This window comes from Colletes latitarsis, chromosome 12 (genome assembly GCF_051014445.1).
Source record: "Colletes latitarsis isolate SP2378_abdomen chromosome 12, iyColLati1, whole genome shotgun sequence".
NCBI lineage: Eukaryota > Metazoa > Arthropoda > Insecta > Hymenoptera > Colletidae > Colletes > Colletes latitarsis.
This window is the reverse complement of record NC_135145.1, coordinates 17252958-17272196: the sequence shown is the minus strand read 5'-3', so window position 1 is coordinate 17272196 and position 19239 is coordinate 17252958. Positions and strand designations below refer to the sequence as shown.

Sequence of the window (19239 nt, the reverse complement as noted above, 5' to 3'; positions counted from 1 at the left end):
TTTTGCAATTTCTACATACTCTCCACCTAAATACGCGTCGTTTGCCTTTTCAAAAATGAAAATCGTCTAATTCGTTCAGGAGTTATAACATTTTAAAGATTTGCATGAAATTTCAGAGAAGCATTTATTATGGCCTCATATTAGATTTTCGGTATGGAATTTTTTTCTCGAAAATGGTTAGGATTTCGAGGGTATGTCTAATCACCAAAAATTATTGTAATTGACCCCTGCAACCGAAAATAATTTTTTTAGAACGATTTGAAATTTTTTAATTTTGTCGACAAATTTTGCACATTCTTGAATTTTTTTCTCGAAAGTGCGTAGGATTTCGAAGGTATGTATAATGATCAAAAATGATTGTAATGGACCCCCGAAATCGAAAATATTTTTTCCAGAACGATTCGAAATTTTTGAATTTAATTGTTAATAACTTTTTAACGAAGCCTCCATCAACAAATTGGTATTTTGGAAAAATTATTTTTGGTTGCAGGGGTCAATCACAATCGTTTTTGGTCATTAAACATTCCCTCGAAATCCTACCTACTATCGAGAAAAAAATTCGAAAATGTGTGAAATTTTTCGACGGAAAAACAAAATTTCAAATCGTTTTAAAAAAATTATTTTCGGTTGCAAGAGTCGATCGCAATAATTTTTGGTTATTACACATACCCCCGAAATCCTACGCATTTTCGAGAAAAAAATTCCTTACCGAAAATCTAATTTCAGGCCAGAAATCGTTCTCCGAAATTTCATGCGAATCTTTAAGACATCATAACTCCTGAACGGATTGGACGATTTTAATTTTCAAAAACGCAAATGACGCGTATTTAGATGAAGAATATGTAGAAATTGCAAAAATATTCGAAATGTTGATCCTTGACCCCGTAAACTGAGAAAACGCCAGTAAAAATGGTGCAATCTTCAAACAGCCATAACTCCTACAATAGTGAATATATTTCAATGAAACTTTTTTCTGAAGTAGAGCTCATGGATATCGACAAAAAAGTTTTAGACAACTTTTCTGTAGAGCATCAAACAAAATTATTAAATATTAAAAACGAATTTTTAAGAAAAATCGAAAGGGTGCTGATGAAAGTCGACGAAAAAAAGAAATTTTAAGTCGTTCTAAAAAAATTATTGTCGATTGCAGGGGTCAATTACAATCATTTTTGGTGAATAGACATACCCTCAAATTCCTACCCACTTTGGAGAAAAAAATTCATGAAAGTGTGAAATTTTTCGACAAAATTAAAAAATTTCAAATCGTTTTAAAAAAATTATTTTCGGCTGCGCGGGTCAATTACAATCATTTTTAGTGAATAGACATACCCTCGAATTCCTATCCATTTTCGAGAAAAAAATTCAGTAAGGGCGGAATTTTAAACGTTAATAACTTTTTAACGAAGCCTCCATCAAGAAATTGGTATTCTTGATTTTCGTCTTATTTTGGTCTTTGGAACTTCCCATTAAAATTTTTCCCTGAGATGGCCGAACACCCTGTATGTAGGAATGGAAGGGTCAGTCGAGCCCTTGCGAGAGAGTTAAGAGCGTAGCCCTCTGGTGGCGAATGCGGGAGGTATCGTTACAGATTCAATTTAGAAACAGTAGAATATTTAACGACAGATTTTATGGATAAATTGGAATGTCGATTACCAGAATTACAAGTTCATGACTTCATTTTACAAAATTAGAGTAATTATTTGAAATTTGCAAAGAAAGTTCTGAGACTCATGAGTTTGTCGTCAGAAATTTAAAACAAAAATATCTTGAATTCATTCAGAGCTATGGATTATTTCTTATGGAGGCATTTAAAACAAGTTGTTTATGGTGAACAATCAACAACGCCAGGGAACAATAAAGACTGAATAATACCAGCTTGTGCTGCAGTTAATGGAAGGGCCAGGGAATATCTTATTCTACGTTTTAAAAAATGTATTATTGTGGAGGGACACCATTTGGAACATCTATTACAATGACACTTTAAAAAATAAGTTCATAAAAAGTATTACAAATTTCATAATGAGATTTCGTGATAGTAAACATGTTTATTTACACTTATAGATTCCCACACGAAATCTTCTTCACTAAAGCCTTGATAGACAAAAATTTTTTATTTCCATTTAATTTTTTAACTCAAAGGTCACGTAGAACATATTTTTCGTCAGCTACACGATGTAATACAAAAAATTATGCATTTATGCGCAAAAAGACATCGATAACCTTGTAAATTTCGAAAAAGATTATTTGAGAAAAAAAATATATTTTCCAATACAATGGTTTTTTTCAAACTATTCAAATAGCATGCAAAATATTTTTTGTTCTCCCACAATTAGAGGAAATATTTAGATGGACCACCCTGTATTTAACCACCCCTGGGAAAAATTTTAATGGTAGATTCTAGAGGCCAAAATAAGACGAAAATCAAGAATACCAATTTGTCGATTGAGGCTTCGTTAAAAAGTTATTAACATTTGCGTCTGTAGATAGGCAGCCTGCGTACAGCTGCGTGCGCTAGCGTCTCACAGTCGTAACTTTAAACGTTAATAACTTTTTAACGAACACTCAATCAACAAATTGCTATTCTTGATTTTCGACTTATTTTGGCCTCTAGAATCTCCCATTAAAATTTTTCCCACGGTCGGCCGAATACCCTGTATATAACTTTGTTGTTGTACGCTGTATGACCCAAAAGTAAAAAAATTTAGTGAGAATCAAAAATCAACGTTGAATCGAAAGATCGATAGACATTTGAGGTAGACTGATTGATATTTCGTGTGTTTAAAAAGTACAAGAAGAAATTTGCACGGGTGAAATAAGATTGCCAGGGGCACACGACGTCGGCGAGAAACCGCGAGAAGCCACGTTGTACGAAGCCACCTTGGTACCAATTTGTGCTCTGATCAGTGACACACCTCCGGATGGATTCTGTGCTGTGGAATTGATCCTGCTGAAACATCTGTTAAGCAGACGACTGTGGAGTTCCTTGCTCAGCTCGGACATTTGGTGCTTCATAAGCCGGTTTGTACATTAGGCTGGATTTACGCTATCCGTCTACGGTTCGTTAAACCGTTCTGCGATGAAGTTTTACATTAAAACGACTGGATAGTAGGGTGGACCTTATTTATACTTGATGAAAAATTTTTTTCGTAATTTTTTTTGCGACACACCCTGAAATTGTGACACTAGATGAAATAATAACCTATGCAAAATCTGAAATTTTGAAAATCTGACAAAATTCTTTTGACAAAAGTTGTGTTGTTTAATGAAGCAAATGTAACCTGAAAATGGTTTTTTTCAAGGTGAATCATTGAAATTTCAAAGTCATAATATTTTTTGATATTGCAATCATATACAGGGTGTTTGGCCGCTCCTGGGAAAAATTTTAATGAGATATACTAGAGGCCAAAATAAGACGAAAATCAAGAATATCAATTTGTTGATTGAGGCTTCGTTAAAAAGTTATTAACATTTGCGCCTGTAGATAGACAACCTGCGTACAGCTGCGTACGCTAGCGTCTCACAGTCGTAACTTTAAACGTTAATAACTTTTTAACGAAACCTCAATCAACAAATTGGTATTCTTGATTTTCGTCTTATTTTGGCCTCTAGAATCCCCCATTAAAACTTTTCCCAGGCGTAGCCGAACACCCTGTATCTTTTTTTTCTATATTGTTATAGACCGTAATGGACGAATTCAGCAATATATAAAACTGTATAAAAAGTGTGAATTAAAACGAAAAAAAAGGAATTACACTACAGTCAAATTTCGCTGTATATTCGTTTCTTACAATTAGTTTTAAGGCTACTTATTTTATACAGTATATTCCCTTGCATTGATTCTACGTATATTTTCCAATGATTGAAATAGAAATATCTAAATATCTTCGTTATTTATAAAGATAGAAAAAAATGTTATGAGTAAAACTTGTACTATTTAACGAACTAAATATAATTCGAAAAATTTATATCTTTTATCCGCGATAAATGATTGAAATTTGAGAATCGTGACTTATAAAAAACAAAGAATTCAAAATTTTGTTTCTATATCTTTATAAAGCGTAGAATGGCGAATTCAAAGAGGTGGTGAAATGTATGATAGGGGTACACTTTATTGGAGAAAAACGGGTTACAAAAATACATAAAATTTCAGATTTTGCGTAGGCTATTTTTTTATCTAGTGTCTCAATTGCAGAGGTTATCCCAAAACAATTTGGAAATCAAAAAATAAGAAGTTCTACCCTACTGAATAAAAAAACGCACTGCCAGGTAGTTTTCAATTAAGAATGTTGTCGTTTCGAAATCGATTTTCCAGAAAATCGATCTATGTGTGGTGTCTTGTGGATGAGATTTGAAAAGGAAAGGAGAGTAGACATACATCTAATGATATCTAATTTTTCGTTTGAGGCTTCGTTAAAAAGTTATTAATAATTAGAAACTTTTATATTAATTGTTAAACATTCTCTATCGTTCGTCGGATTACAAAAATTGAATGATCACATGATTACATTAAGGGGAGAAACCACTGTGTCGAAATTTTTTTTATTGTCTATCCTCAATGCTTGTATTTTCACTTTTTTCCCTTGATGTCTGGGATTTTGTTTAAAATTGAGCATGATGTAGACCACACGATATTAAGGATAGTTTAAGTCATCATTTTGCTGGTTTCGAATTTATTCAAAAAATATAATATTTAAAGATTGCTGTTTCTTTCATTTTATTTATTGTCTCGTGTATGAAATTTTTCTGTTTGTCCTTAAATTTACATTTTAAAAACTTACAAACAGCAACAAATAAGAAAAGAAAAATTAATATTAAAATTGAAGGATAGTATTACAGATTATCCATACAATTTCTAATTTGAAGACTATTCCGTAACCCAAACCTCTGAAGTTAACGACTTTTGTAAAAATGGGTTTTACTTAGTAATTTTGTATCTTAAAAATTATTCATAGTATTGAAACGTATTTCTTCAGTTTTATTAGGAAAGGATTGGCCTTTCAAAATAAATTTTGTCCCTAATGAGGCACTGTAGGCTTGCACTAAATTATACAGTAACAAGTAACAAGTAACAATAACAGTAACAAGTTTCTTAATAGCAATGAAAAGATTAATTGTTTTTATTACCCACCTATGACATCGTGGCAAAGGTGGAGCGATTTATAAATTATAAATACATACAGTGTGTATAGCAATTGCTCTATGTAGTTTCGATAATAGTGATACTCATCGAAAAAATGTTTGAAACATAAAGATTTCGCTGGTTTCGAATTTGTTTAAAAAGTACAGACCTCTAAAGTTTACCACTTTTGTGAAAATTGATTGTAATTAGTAATTTTTATCTTCGAAGTTATTTATTATATTGAAATGTTTTTTTTCAGTTTTATTAAGGAAGGATTGCTCTTTTGAAATAAATTTTGTTCCCAATGAAAAATCAATTTTGCAATATCGGATATTATAAATAAATTTTTATTTTATTGATTTATCATTATGGACAAAATTTATTTAGGAAAGCCAATCCCTTCCAAATAAAACTAAAAGAATACATTTTAACACGGTAAATAGTTTCCGAGATTAAAATTCCTAATTACAATCCATTTTCACAAAAGTCACAAACTTCAGAGGTCTGTATTTTTTAAACAAATTCGAAGCCAGCAAAATGATGACTTAAACTACCCTTAATATCGCAGGGTCTACATAATATTCAATTTTAAACAAAATCCCAGACATTGAGAGGAAAAAAGTGTTCGATTTGACGTGCTCTGGTGGCGAGCATGAGAGACAACGCCACAAGTACGCCATAAATAATATTTCATCCGAACTAGTACTGTTGGCAAAGGCAAACTTTGTTAATTATCAATTCTTTTATTTGTCATATCTTAAATATACATTATAAATATGCAAATTCGATTTAAAGATTTCGAAGTTTATATAAATCACGATAACCATTAATATTTCGATAGTAATCGATACTACACTGAATTGGTATCTTGAACGATTTTCTATAGATCGATTCTTCGGAGTTCGATTTCATGCAGCATCGATTCTAGTCGTTTCGATTTAGAATTGATTCGAGAATCGATTCATATTGCAAGAATCAAATATCCCTAGGCACTAGTGACCATCAAGGTAGCCAACTTATTAAACACATTTCTTACACGAAATTAAAGAAAGAATAAATTATTATGTATGGCAAATGGTCTCAAATGAATGATAATAAAACATTTCGGATATTACTTTTTAACTACATTATTAACATAATATGAAGAGATAGTGAAATTAATGGACTACGAACAATATATTTATTTTTTTAAATTTCTTAAGGAACAAGAATTTTCATATATTCAAAGTGCCCCTTATTACATTATTTTGCATAATAAAAAAAAACATAATAATTACTTTTTTCAACGTAGTTAAAACATTTATTTTTCCCATAAATTCGGTAACATTTATTTACAAGATTAAAATAAACGTCTTAAATATAAATTATAAATATGCAAATTTGATTTAAAGATTTCGAAGTTTATAGAAATCACGATAACCCATTAATATTTCGATAGTAATCGATACTACACTGAAGTGGTATCTCGAACGATTTCATAAATCGATTTTCAATAGATCGATTCTTCGAAGATCGATTTCATACTGCATCCATTCTAATCTCTTCAATTTAAAATTGATTCAAGAATTTGATTCAATCAACAGCGCAAATAAGATTCATTGACAGTCAACAAACAGTTCTCTGACGGATAGTATAAATTAAACCTTATGCGTCTCAAACAGTGCACATACTGTAATTAGATATCGCGTTTTAGTCGGAAGTAATTCATATTTTTTCATAACCTGACATGTTCTTGGAACGTCTAGTAAAGTTCGTTCAAATAATTTCGCAACTATTTTAATAAATCATTTATTCGAAAATTTAATATTATTTACAACTTATCGATTTCGAAATGTGCTCGTTCAACACAAAGATATTAAATTGTTTTTTTCAATTTGAGAATGCTTCTTCGAAATGTCGATTTTGAAGAAGCCTCACTTTGCAAGATAACCTCACTTTACGAGATAACCTCACTTTTCAGCATTGGTTCTTCGGAGCTTTGCGTCAGCCACGTGAAGTATTTATTGAAAGTTTATACTGCTTTGATGAAGCGGCACAACGACCTTGAAACCGTTATACTGGAGAATTTAATCGGAAGGTTGTACAGCCTGCTTTCCGAGGAGACAAAGCACACTCTGGTGACGGAACTCGACGATCTCGAGAATCCATCTTGGATCATTCTCGCGCGGTTCTTTCCATCGAAAACAAAAACGTTTTTACAGAATCGATTAGCTTGCGTGCTCAATGAAGTGCCTGGCACGTTTGCGGAATTGCAGCAGCAACCAACTCTAAAAAATTGGAATCAAATCGTAAGTGATGTTTGTCGAGGTTATCGTCGACGTTATTATACAGGGTGTTCGGCCACCCCTAGGAAAAATTTTAATAGGGGATTCTAGAGGCCAAAATAAGACGAAAATCAAGAATACCAATTTGTTGATGGAGGCTTCGTTAAAAAGTTATTAACGTTCAAAGTTGCGGCTGTAGAACGGCAATTTGTCCATCTATTTGAATTTTTTTCTCGAAAATGGGTAGGATTTCAGGGGTGTGTGTACTGACCAAAAATGATTGTAACTGACCCCCGCAACGGAAAATAATTTTTCCAGAACGATTTCGAATCTTTTTTTTCGCTAAAAAATTTCACACCTTCTCGAATTTTTTTCTAGAAAGTGGGTAGGATTTCGTGAGTATGTCTATTCATAAAAAATGATTATAATTGATCCCTGCAACAGAAAATAATTTTTCCAAAACGATTTGAAATTTTTTTTTCCATCGAAAAATTTGGGCACCTACCCCCAGTCGATTTTTCTTAAAAATTCGTTTTCGATTTTTAATAATTTCTCTTGACGTCCTACAGAAAAGTTGTTCAGTACTTTTTTGTAGGTATTTGTGAGCTCTCCTTCAGAAAAAAATTTCAATGAGATACGTTCATTATTGTAGGAGTTATGGCCATTTGAAAATTGGACTACTTTTATGGGGTTTCTCACATTTTACGGGATCAAGGAGCAACTTTTACAATATTTTTAGTATTTCTACATATTCTTCACTAACATACGCGTTGATTGCTTTTTTAAATATTAAAATCGTTCAATCCGCTCAAAAATTGTGACGTTTTCAAATTTTGGAGTGACATTTCTGGCCTGAAATTATATTTTCAGTAAGGAATTTTTTTCTCGAAAATGGTCAGGATTTCGAGGGTACGTTTGTTGATCAAAAATGATTGTAATTGACCCCCGCAACCGAAAACATTTTTTCCAAAACGATTTGGAATCTTTTTTTTCGCTGAAAAATTTGGGCACCTGCCCCCTGTCGATTTTCCTTAAAAATTCGTTTTTAATTTTTAATAATTTTGTTTGACACCCTACAGAAAAATTGTCCAATACTTTTTTATAAGTATCTATGAGCTCTACTTCATAAAAAAGTTTCATTGAAATATATTCACTATTGTACGAGTTATGGCTGTTTGAAAATTGGACCATTATTATGAGGTTTTTCTAACTTTACGAGGTTAAGGAACAACTTTTTCAGTATTTTTAGAATTTCTACATATTCTTCACCAAAATACGCGTTGTTTGCCGTTTGAAACATTAAAATCACCCAAACCGTTCAGAAGTTATGATGTTTTAAAGATACACAAGAAATTTTGGAGTGACATTTCTGAGCCCGAAATTATATTTTCGGTAAGGAATTTTCTTTTCGAAAATGCGTATGATTTCGGGGATATATGTCATGACCAAAAATTATTGTAAATGACCCCCGCAACTAAAAGTAATTTTTCCAAATCGATTTGAAAATTCTTTTTTTCATCGAAAAATGGCACCTGCTCCTTGTCGATTTTCCTCAAAAAGTCGTTTTTGATTTTTAGTAATTTCGTTTGACATCCTACAGAAAAGTTGTTTAATACTTTTTTGTAAGTACCTATGGGCTCTACTTCAGAAAAAAATTTCATTGAAATATATTCACTATTGTAGGAGTTATAGCTGTTTGAAAATTGAAATATTTTTACGAGGTTTTTCTAACATTACGGGGTCAAGGAACAATTTTTCGAATATTTTTATAATTGCTACATATTCTACACTCAAATACGCGGCGTTTGGCTTTTTGAACATTAAAATCGTCCAATCCATTCAGAAGTTATAGTGTTTTAAAGATTCGCATGAAAACGGGAAGCCTGAAATTTTACTTTCGGTAAGGAATTTTTTATTCGAAAATGGTTAAGATTTCGAGGGTATGTCTCTTGTCCAAAAATGATTATAATTGATCCCTTCAAGCAAGAATAATTTTTTTAGAAAGATTTGAGATTTTTTAATTTTGTCAAAAAATTTCATACATTCTCGAATTTTGTTCTCGTAACTGGGTAGGATTTCAGGGGTATATCTATTCATAAAAAATGATTATAATCGACCCTTGCAACCGAAAATAATTTTTCCAAAACGATTTGGAATCTTTTTTTTTCGCTGAAAAATGTAGGCACCAAATTAGATTTTCGATAAAGAATTTTTTTTTCGAAAGTGCGTAGAATTTCGTGAGTATGTGTATTCACCAAAAATGATTGTAATTGACTCCCGTAACCGAAAATAATTTTTCCAGAACGATTTGAAATTTTTGAATTTAATTGTTAATAACTTTCTAACGAAGCCTCCATCAACAAATTGGTATTCTTGATTTTCGTCTTATTTTGGCCTCAAGAGTCCCCCATTAAAATTTTTCCCAGGGGTGGCCGAACGCCCTGTATTTTAAAAAAATCGTAATGTCTGTCCTTTTTGTTTGATTTCCCGTTCCGTCAAGACAACGATGATGTCTGTTATTGGAAAGCTCAATTACGCGGGCGAGAAAACCACCGTCGACATTTTGTCTCAAATATGGAGCTCGATCGCGGACACGATCGAGATTTTCGAAGGCAGACAATTGGATATACTGTCAGAATTTTTGGGGAAATTATTCAGCGCTACGCAGCCTGAGAAAATACAGGACGATACATTTTTTACGGTACAGATGAAAAATATGACCACGAGGGGACCTTACAGTCGTGGAAATTGCTTTTGAAAAGATGGGAGGTGCAAGTTATAGTATATAGCTAGTATCAAAAAACCCTAATAAGGTTCTTCGCAATGGGCCTCCGTTTTCGAGATATTTTTATTCAAAGTTTGATACGTACAAAATAAAGGAATTATTTAATTTTATTTTAATTTATAGGTTATGTTTGGTTGAGTCGGTAAAGTGATTAACTGCGATTATTGTGGTAGTGGGTTCGAATCCCCGTCAAGTCACTTTTTTTCTTTTATTATTTTGAAATGCAAAAATATATTTTATTTATTATGTATGTTTGACATGAATATTAAAACGAAAAATCCTTAAATTTTTAATATGAAAAACAGCAATAAGTATAGTAGTAAAATTGCATCATATGTCATTATCAAGAAAATTCTGTATTAGTCATTCGTATCGTCAATATCGACGCTTATGATTTTTGGGCATATTTCTGTGAAGAAGGTAGTGGGATGCGGTGCCGAATAAAAATGCAACTTGTCGAGATATACTTTTTATTCTCTGGCGCGCACGCCGTATCCCGGCGTGTCTCTACTCGACGAGTTGTCTTACCCAACTAACTTACGAACTAACCATTCGTTCCAGAGATGCCAGAAAAGCACCGAAGGTGCTTTCTCACACTATGCCAGATCACGCGTACATGAGCTCGTGGAGTTTCGGAAAGTCGACAAAGGCAAAATGACACATGCCCTCTTTCTCGATTCTCCGAAGTTGCCCGAAGTAATTTCGGACCGCCTCGTGAGAGTCGAGAGAGAAAGGCTTACATTTGCCTTCTCGCTCTTAACAATTGAAATCCGACCTCCCGTCTACGGCATACGATTTGGAATCTCGAGCCGTGATTCTCGACTGCCCAGGCATTTTTCCTTTCCAACCTATGTAGGCGCACATAAGCGAAGTACCCATAATGGGAAAAAAATTTTGTAAAATTTATTTTACGGAAATACACGTTTTAAGACCCCCTGATCATATTTTAATTATTGAAAAAAAAGAAATTTTTTTTTATTATTTCTATGTATGAGCGTACATATGTATATTATTAATACGATTGAGTATAAATGGCTGAATGAATTTAAATGGAACTTTACATTTCAGTTTTATGTTCTCATTTCAAAGTCCGATTAGTCTTTGACTATAATCAGCCCATGGATAATAATGATTATATCTCTTGTTTCATAGTTGTTCCAATACATAGGCGTAATTTATAAAAGATCTTTTAAGTGTTTCATATAAATCTTGGGAAGAATTCAATTTTATGTAAGAAAAATCAAATAAACTTTTTCTTTATCTTCTCTAGAAAAGAAAAACTTAAATGAAATCTTATACATTACATGCTTACTTAAATCGCATTGAAAACGAATACCACAAATGTTTTAGAATAATGTGCAAAATGGTTTTACTCGCAAAAGGTTAATTGAGAAATAAATGCTTGGTAATTAAAAACAGCAGTAAGCAGCTTAACCGGCTAGGATTTTCGCTAAAACAAATTGAAAACTCGGTTCTAATAAGGGAAAGTTGGAATGGTACCCGGTTTTGGGTTAAGTTTTACTGCAAGATATTATTAAAGTTATTACAGCTACTTATCTTCAAAAATAGAACCAAATTCATCAACAACTAGCGTATCGTGAAGGATGAGGTGTTTGGCTACAAGTTCGAGCTTCTTTTGCTCTGCAGATTCGAACCCTGCTAAAAGAAATCTTTTTTTTCGTAATTATATTTTAATCGTACACTAAATGTGACATTATATTTTTGTCTGATCTTCGAATATTTTTTTTTAAAGTTGAATTTACTAATTACAATTAACATGTGTTATTTTCAATATATGAAGTACATGAATCTGAATGGTATTTTTCGTAAAAACAGTCAAAACATAAAAATTTTAAAAACCACGTACATCTAATGAGAATTCTGTTCTCACAGAAATTACAAAATTTTGCATTTAACTCTGATGGAAAGGCCGCTTCATTTACATTGATATAATGTGAATGATTTTCGGATTTCGATTTACTTGTACCTCGTACTTTTTACCTTATACTTCAGGTAAAAAGGGATATAACTGGCTAAAACAGTTTTATGATAGTACCTGCTAACTCATGTTACTGTTCTAAAATGAAACGCTATGTTTTGTACCTTTAAAAATATTCGACTATGTCCTTTTCAAATTTAAAATCCAATCCATACTTTGTATCACACTGGCAAACGGGATCACTATTCCTTTGTTTTTAAACGGTTTGATGGTGGGGATCTCGTGACTATAGCTGGTATGTACATTAATCAAAAATTAATGTATCTACGAGCTCTTTTTTCATTACATTAGTTTAAACATTTCAATATTGCGCATTGCATAATTAAATAACAATTTTTTACATTTCCCTCCTGATGGAAGAGACCACCACCTTCCCGTGGTTTCCATTGAGCGGTATCGTGCACGTTATTAATTTTTATGGATCGATACAATCATTTTTTTATGCAAAATTAAGCCAAATCAAACATATACTATTTAGTTCGTCATAACAAATTGATACGGTTAACTCAAAATATATCGAGGAAAATCATTATTAATTAATTTCCGCAACTATTAATTCTACTTTTTTGTTTATGTTATAAAAATAAGAACTCTTCTTATTGAAAAATGCCACAGCGTGCACGATACTGGCAAAGAGTGGACTCTCATTTTAATTTATTAATTTTCAATCTTAAAGAATTTTGATTTTGAAAAATTGTATTATTAATATACATATGTACGCTCATACATGGGAATAATAAAAAAAATTTCTTCTTTTTCAATAATTAAAATATGATCAGGGGGTCTTAAAACGTGTATTTCCGTAAAATAAATTTTATAAAATTTTTTTCCCATTATGGGTACTTTGCTTATGTGCGCCTACATAGGTCGGAAAATAAAAATGCCTGGGCAGTCGAAAATCACGGCTCGAGATTCCAAATCGTATGCCGTAGACGGGAGGTCGGATTTCAGTTGTTAAGAGCGAGAAGACAAATGTGAGCCTTTCTCTCTCGACTCCCACGAGGCGGACCGAAATTACTTCGGGCAGCTTCGGAATAATCGAGAAAGAGGGCATGTGTCAGTTTGCCTTTGTCGACTTTCCGAAACTCCACGAGCTCACGTACGCGTGATCTGCCATGTGTGAGTGTCGCACCGGGTGCTGAATCTGGCATCTATGATTCGTTCGCTCATGCCACACCGACATTCTTTATCTCATTTATTACCCAATTCTCTCACTCTAAACTAACGCTAAACATACGCACCCCTCGCGACATTTGACCAGACGCTCTAAACATTCTTTCGAACCTAAACACTCCGCATGCAATCGGACCCATTCGCTCGGACGCTCTCGAAACTTAACCTAAACAGATGGCGGGACTCGGCGCCAGTTTGTCGCGCCACATTTCAAATACAGAATTTACTAATACTACACAATAAATTTAATACTGATTGTGGCGTCGCCTCCCATGCTCGCCACCAGAGGGGTCGCGCTCTCACAAACGCTCGACCGACCCCTCCGTTGCTATACAGGGTGGTCCATCTAAATATCTCCTCTAATTGTGGGAGTACAAAAAATATTTTCTATGCTATTTGAGTGGTTTGAAAAAACCTTTCTTTTGCAAACAAATTTTTATTTCTAGGGTAATTTTTTCCGGAGTTTACAAGGTTATCGATGTTTTTTTGCGTGTAATTGTATAATTTTTTTTATTGCATTGTGTAGCTGATGTAAAAATACGTTCAGATATGTACATTACATGACCGTGAAATGACCTTCGAGACCGAAAATTAAATGGAAACGAAAAACTTTATTCTATCGAGACTTTAGAGACCAACACGCCATTCGGGAATCTGTAAGAGTAAATAAACATGTTTACTATCACGAAACCCCATCATGAAATTTGTAATACTTCTTCACGAACCTATTTTTCGAACCATCATTGTAATAGATATTCGAAATGGTGCCCCTCCACAACGATACATTTTTTGAAACGCAGAATGAATTTTTTTGCAAAAGAAAGGTTTTTTTAAACCATTCAAATAGCATACAAAATATATTTTGTACTTCCACAATTAGAGGAGATATTTAGGTGGCCTTATTTAGGTGGACCACCTCTAGGAAAAATTTTAATAGGGGATTCTAGAAGCCAAAATAAGACGAAAATCAAGAATACCAATTTGTTGATGGAGGCTCCGTTAAAAAGTTATTAACGTTTAAAGTTCCGCCCGTACTGAATTTTTTTCTCGAAAATGTGCAAAATTTCGGGGGTATGTCTATTCACCAAAAATGATTGTAATTGAACCCCGCAACTGAAAATAATTTTTCCAGAACGATTTGAAATTTTTTAATTTTGTCGAAAAATTTCACACTTTCTCGAATTTTTTTCTCGAAAATGCGCAGGATTTCGGGGATATGACTCTTCACCAAAAATGATTGTAATTGACCCCTGCACCCAAAAATATTTTTTTTAGAACGATTTGAAATTTTTTCTTTTGTCGAAAAATTTAGAAACTACCCTCTGTCGATTTTTCATAAAAATTCGTTTTTGATTTTTAGTAATTTTATTTGACGTCCTACAGAAAAGTTGTGTAATACTTTTTTGTAGATACCCACGAGCTCTACTTCAGAAAAAAGTTTCATTAAAATATATTCATTATTGTAGGAGTATTGGCTGTTTGAAAATTGGACCATTTTTATGGAGTTTTTCTCACTTTACGGGGTTAAGGAGCAATTGTTCGAATATTTTTGGATTTCCTATCTATTCTTCACCAAAATATGCGTCGTTTGCATTTTGAAACATTAAAATCGTCCAATCCGTTCAAAAGTTATGATCTTTTAAAGATATGGCCAGAAATTATATTTTCGGTAAGGAATTTTTTTCTTGAAAGTAGGTAGAATTTCGGAGATATGTCTATTGATCAAAAATGATTGTAATTGACCCCTGCAGCCAAAAGTATTTTTTTTAGAACGATTTGAAATTTTTTTTTTTGTCGAAAAATTTAGGAACTACCCCCTGTCGATTTTTCTTAAAAATTCGTTTTTGATTTTTAGTAATTTCATTTGACGTCCTACAGAAAAGTTGTGTAATACTTTTTTGTACATACCCACGAGCTCTACTTCAGAAAAAAGTTCCATTGAAATATATTCATTACTGTAGGAGTATTGGATATTTGAAAATTGGACCATTTTTATGGAGGTTTTCTCACTTTACGGGGTCAAAGAACAACTTTTTCATTATTGTTAGAATTTCTACATATTCTACACCAAAATACGCGCTGTTTGCCTTTTTAAACATTAAAATCGTCCAATCGGTTCAAGAGTTATGGTGTTTTAAAGATTCACATGAAATTTCGAGGAACGATTTCTGGCCTGAAATTAGATTTTCGGTAAAGAATTCTTTTCTCGAAAGTGCGTAGGATTTCGGGGGTATGTCTAATGACCAAAAATGATCGCAATTGCCCCCCGCGACAGAAAATAATTTTTTTAGAATGATTAGAAAAATTTTTTTTTCGTCGAAAAATTTCAGCACCTACCCAAATTTTTTTCTCGAAAATGGGTAGGATTTCAAGGGTATCTCTATTTACTAAAAATGATTGTAATTGATCCCCGCAACCGAAAATAATTTTTCCAGAACAATTTGAAATTTTTTAATTTAATTGTTAATAACTTTTTAACGATGCCTCCATCGACAAATTGGTATTCTTGATTTTCGTCTTATTTTGGCCTCTAAAATCCCCCATTAAAATTTTTCCCAAGGTGGCCAAACACCCTGTATAATGCTATTTTACTATTGTACTTACTACTGTTTTTTGTATTGCAAAGTTAATGATTTTTCAAAATCATTTTATGTGTACATCTTCCGCAAACATACTTTTGACATTTTTCACATATATTATTTGTTTTGTTATTGTGGCAAAGTCGTACTTGACAAATTTTTCGTTTGTTAGAATATGCTGTATTTAATGATGTTGCAGTTGATCTTTGTGGGTCTCCATGTTCTGATGAATTTTTCTGTCTTGCAACTCTGTAATCGGTGGAAAGCTGTTCTACTAATTGAAACAAGAACTGTTTTCGTTGTACTTGTATTCCTGTCATTTCTTTCTAAAGGATCCAAGTATTTATAGCAGCCAAATCTAAAATATTGAAAAATATTTGGGGGGACCATCTACGAGAACTAGATTTTACTGTATATTTTCTGGCCATTTGATCCGTCATATCAACTCCAAATTTTTTGTTATAAAATTGAATAGAGTCCGGTAACATTTTTTTATTACTTTTATCAATTTTCACAATTGATATATATATAATAGTTACAGTATGGTGGGCTGTGGTATCAAGCAGTCGGTGATCCTCCTTCCCCTCTGAACTACGTTATAGCACGTTGAAGGGGAACGACAATTTATCATGAACTTGTATGTTATCATGTGACGATAATCAAAAAAGAATATAAACTGTTATTCCAATCCAGAGCCGATCTGGTCATACAAGAAATTTACTCAATTCAATAATAAAAGTCATTTGATTATTTAAAATTTCCCAAGTAGTCAAAATGACTGCTTTTGGACAATATAACACATATATATACATCAAAAATGAAGGAGGGAGGAAGCAACTACAATTATTAATAAACGCATTTATATGTTGCATAAAAGGTCACAAAATTCTAAGAAACTGTGTTATTATATATTGATTTTCTAATTGAAATTGAAAAGCAGTCAAAATGGCTTCCTTAGGCAATCTAGCGTTAAGTTGCTTTTGTATGTTATAAATAAATCTGTTATTTAAAACAAAGGAATACAACATTAACACAAGGTATATACAAATAACTTGCACCTCCTATCTTTTCAAAAGTAATGTCCACGACTGTAAGGTCTCCTCTTATAATTAACATCTAAGGACCAAAACGTGATTTCTTGTTTTTTTTACCAATTTTAGATTCTGGAAGCAGTGCTGACGTCACTTTTGTGTTCCCCGTCCCACGTGAGAGCGATCGCGACGCATTATTTAAGGAACAACGTCGATTCCTTCGACGCGTGCGGTCTTAAGACTGCAAATGCGTTGGCTGAGTTGAATTGTCGGCTTCTAGAGGACGAAAACCCGTGGGTGCGTCAAGAAGCGTACGAGTCTTTCGACCAGGTGGCTCACGCGTGTCCAAACGAAGAACTAGTTACCAAAATGGTCGCCGCTGTCACGAGGAGGCCCGTGCTGAGCGACTCTATACCCGCGTATCTTTCTGGCGCACCTTACTACGAACTCTCCGACTTCCCGGACGTTCGGTTTTATTTGCAACACGCGATTCAGGGTGCTCAAAATGTCTGCCACGTTTGCTATCATTACGAGGAATCGCAAAGGGAAGAGAAGCTCGCTAGGTTAGAAACCCAACCGAGCGAGAATTCTATCGAAAGTTCAGGATCGAACGATCTGAACGAGCACGTGAGCAAAGTATGCGACGAATTGAACGACATCGCGAGGAAAACTAGCGATATCGATGATCGTACTTTACGCAGATTACGATTGATTTGTACGAAGATCTTGAATTTATCCGAATCGTCGAAATGAACTTAAATTATCATTTAATATCCTTGATACAGTATTGTTTTTTTTACGATAAATTTTTATAAAATATGTACGTGTTATTTCTAGTTATTTCACTGTATGCAGTGTAATCACTTATCTACCTAATTGCTAGTTATTTGTTCTTTAATAATTGTGTTAGTACGAAGAATGGTTGAAAATAAAAGTGGTTGTACGTAGAATTTTTAAGGGTTGCGTTTGAAACAATTTTCAAAATTCGTTATAAAACGCTGGTTACTGTACAGTATTCAATTAAATTAGTTTTCATTCAGATGTCTCATAAGGGAAGGACTCTAATTGTCCGACTTCGATTTTAACGGGTCTTGGCAAGGTGATAGTATACAGGGTGTTCGGTCAACCGTGGGAAAAATTTTAATAGGGGATTCTAGAGGCCAAAATAAGACGAAAATCAAGAATAGCAATTTGTCGATTGAGGCTTCGTTAAAAAGTTATTAACGTTTAAAGTTACGTCTGTGAGACGCTAGCGCACGCAGCTGTACGCAGGTTGTCTATCTACAGACGCAAATGTTAATAACTTTTTAACGAAGCCTCAATCAACAAATTGGTATTCTTGATTTTCGTCTTATTTTGGCCTCTAGAATCTCCCATTAAAATTTTTCCCAGGAGTGGTCGAACACCCTGTATATGATTGCAATAAAAAAAAATATTATGACTTTGAAATTTCAATGATTCACCTTGAAAAAAACCATTTTCAGGTTACATTTGCTTTATTAAACAATACAACTTTTGTCAAAAGAATTTTTTCAGATTTTCAAAATTTCAGATTTTGCATAGTTTATTATTTCATCTAGTGTCACAATTTCAGGGGATGTCGCAAAAAAAATTACGAAAAAAATTTTTCATCAAGTATAAATAAGGCCCACCCTACTATCCAGTCGTCTTAATGTAAAACTTCATCGCAGAACGTTTCAACGAACCGTAGACGGATAGCGTAAATCCAGCCTAATGTACAAACCGGCTTATGAAGCACCAAATATCCGAGCTGAGCAAGGAACTCCACAGTTGTCTGCTTAACAGATGTTTCAGCAGGATCAATTCCACAGCACAGAATCCATCCGGAGGTGTGTCACTGAACAGAGCACAAATTGGTACCAAGATGGCTTCGTACAACATGGCTTTTCGCGGTTTCTCACCGACGTCGTGTGCCCCTGGCAATCTTATTTCACCCGTGCAAATTTCTTCTTGTACTTTTTAAACACACGAAATATCAATCAGTCTACCTCAAATGTCTATCGATCTTTCGATTCAACGTTGATTTTGATTCACACTAAATTTTTTTACTTTTGGGTCATACAGCGTACAACAACAAAGTTATATACAGGGTGTTCGGCCGACCGTGGGAAAAATTTTAATGGGGGGTTCTAGAGGCCAAAATAAGACGAAAATCAAGAATAGCAATTTGTTGATTGTGTGTTCGTTAAAAAGTTATTAACGTTTAAAGTTACGTCTGTGAGACGCTAGCGCACGCAGCTGTACGCAGGTTGTCTATCTACAGACGCA

At 33.4% G+C, this 19239-nt stretch overlaps 1 protein-coding gene across 1 annotated transcript in view; it reads left to right on the top strand.

Moving 5' to 3' along the window:
- LOC143348758 (FIGNL1-interacting regulator of recombination and mitosis) overlaps positions 1-17703 on the top strand; it is a 48636-nt gene extending 30933 nt beyond the window's left edge. Inside the window, exons 9-12 of the mRNA XM_076779354.1 lie at positions 2787-3018; positions 7080-7407; positions 9884-10084; positions 17080-17703. Coding sequence (XP_076635469.1) covers positions 2787-3018; positions 7080-7407; positions 9884-10084; positions 17080-17703 — 1385 coding nt within the window. The remainder of the gene's footprint in view (positions 1-2786; positions 3019-7079; positions 7408-9883; positions 10085-17079) is intronic.
- The last annotated feature ends 1536 nt before the right edge of the window (positions 17704-19239 follow it).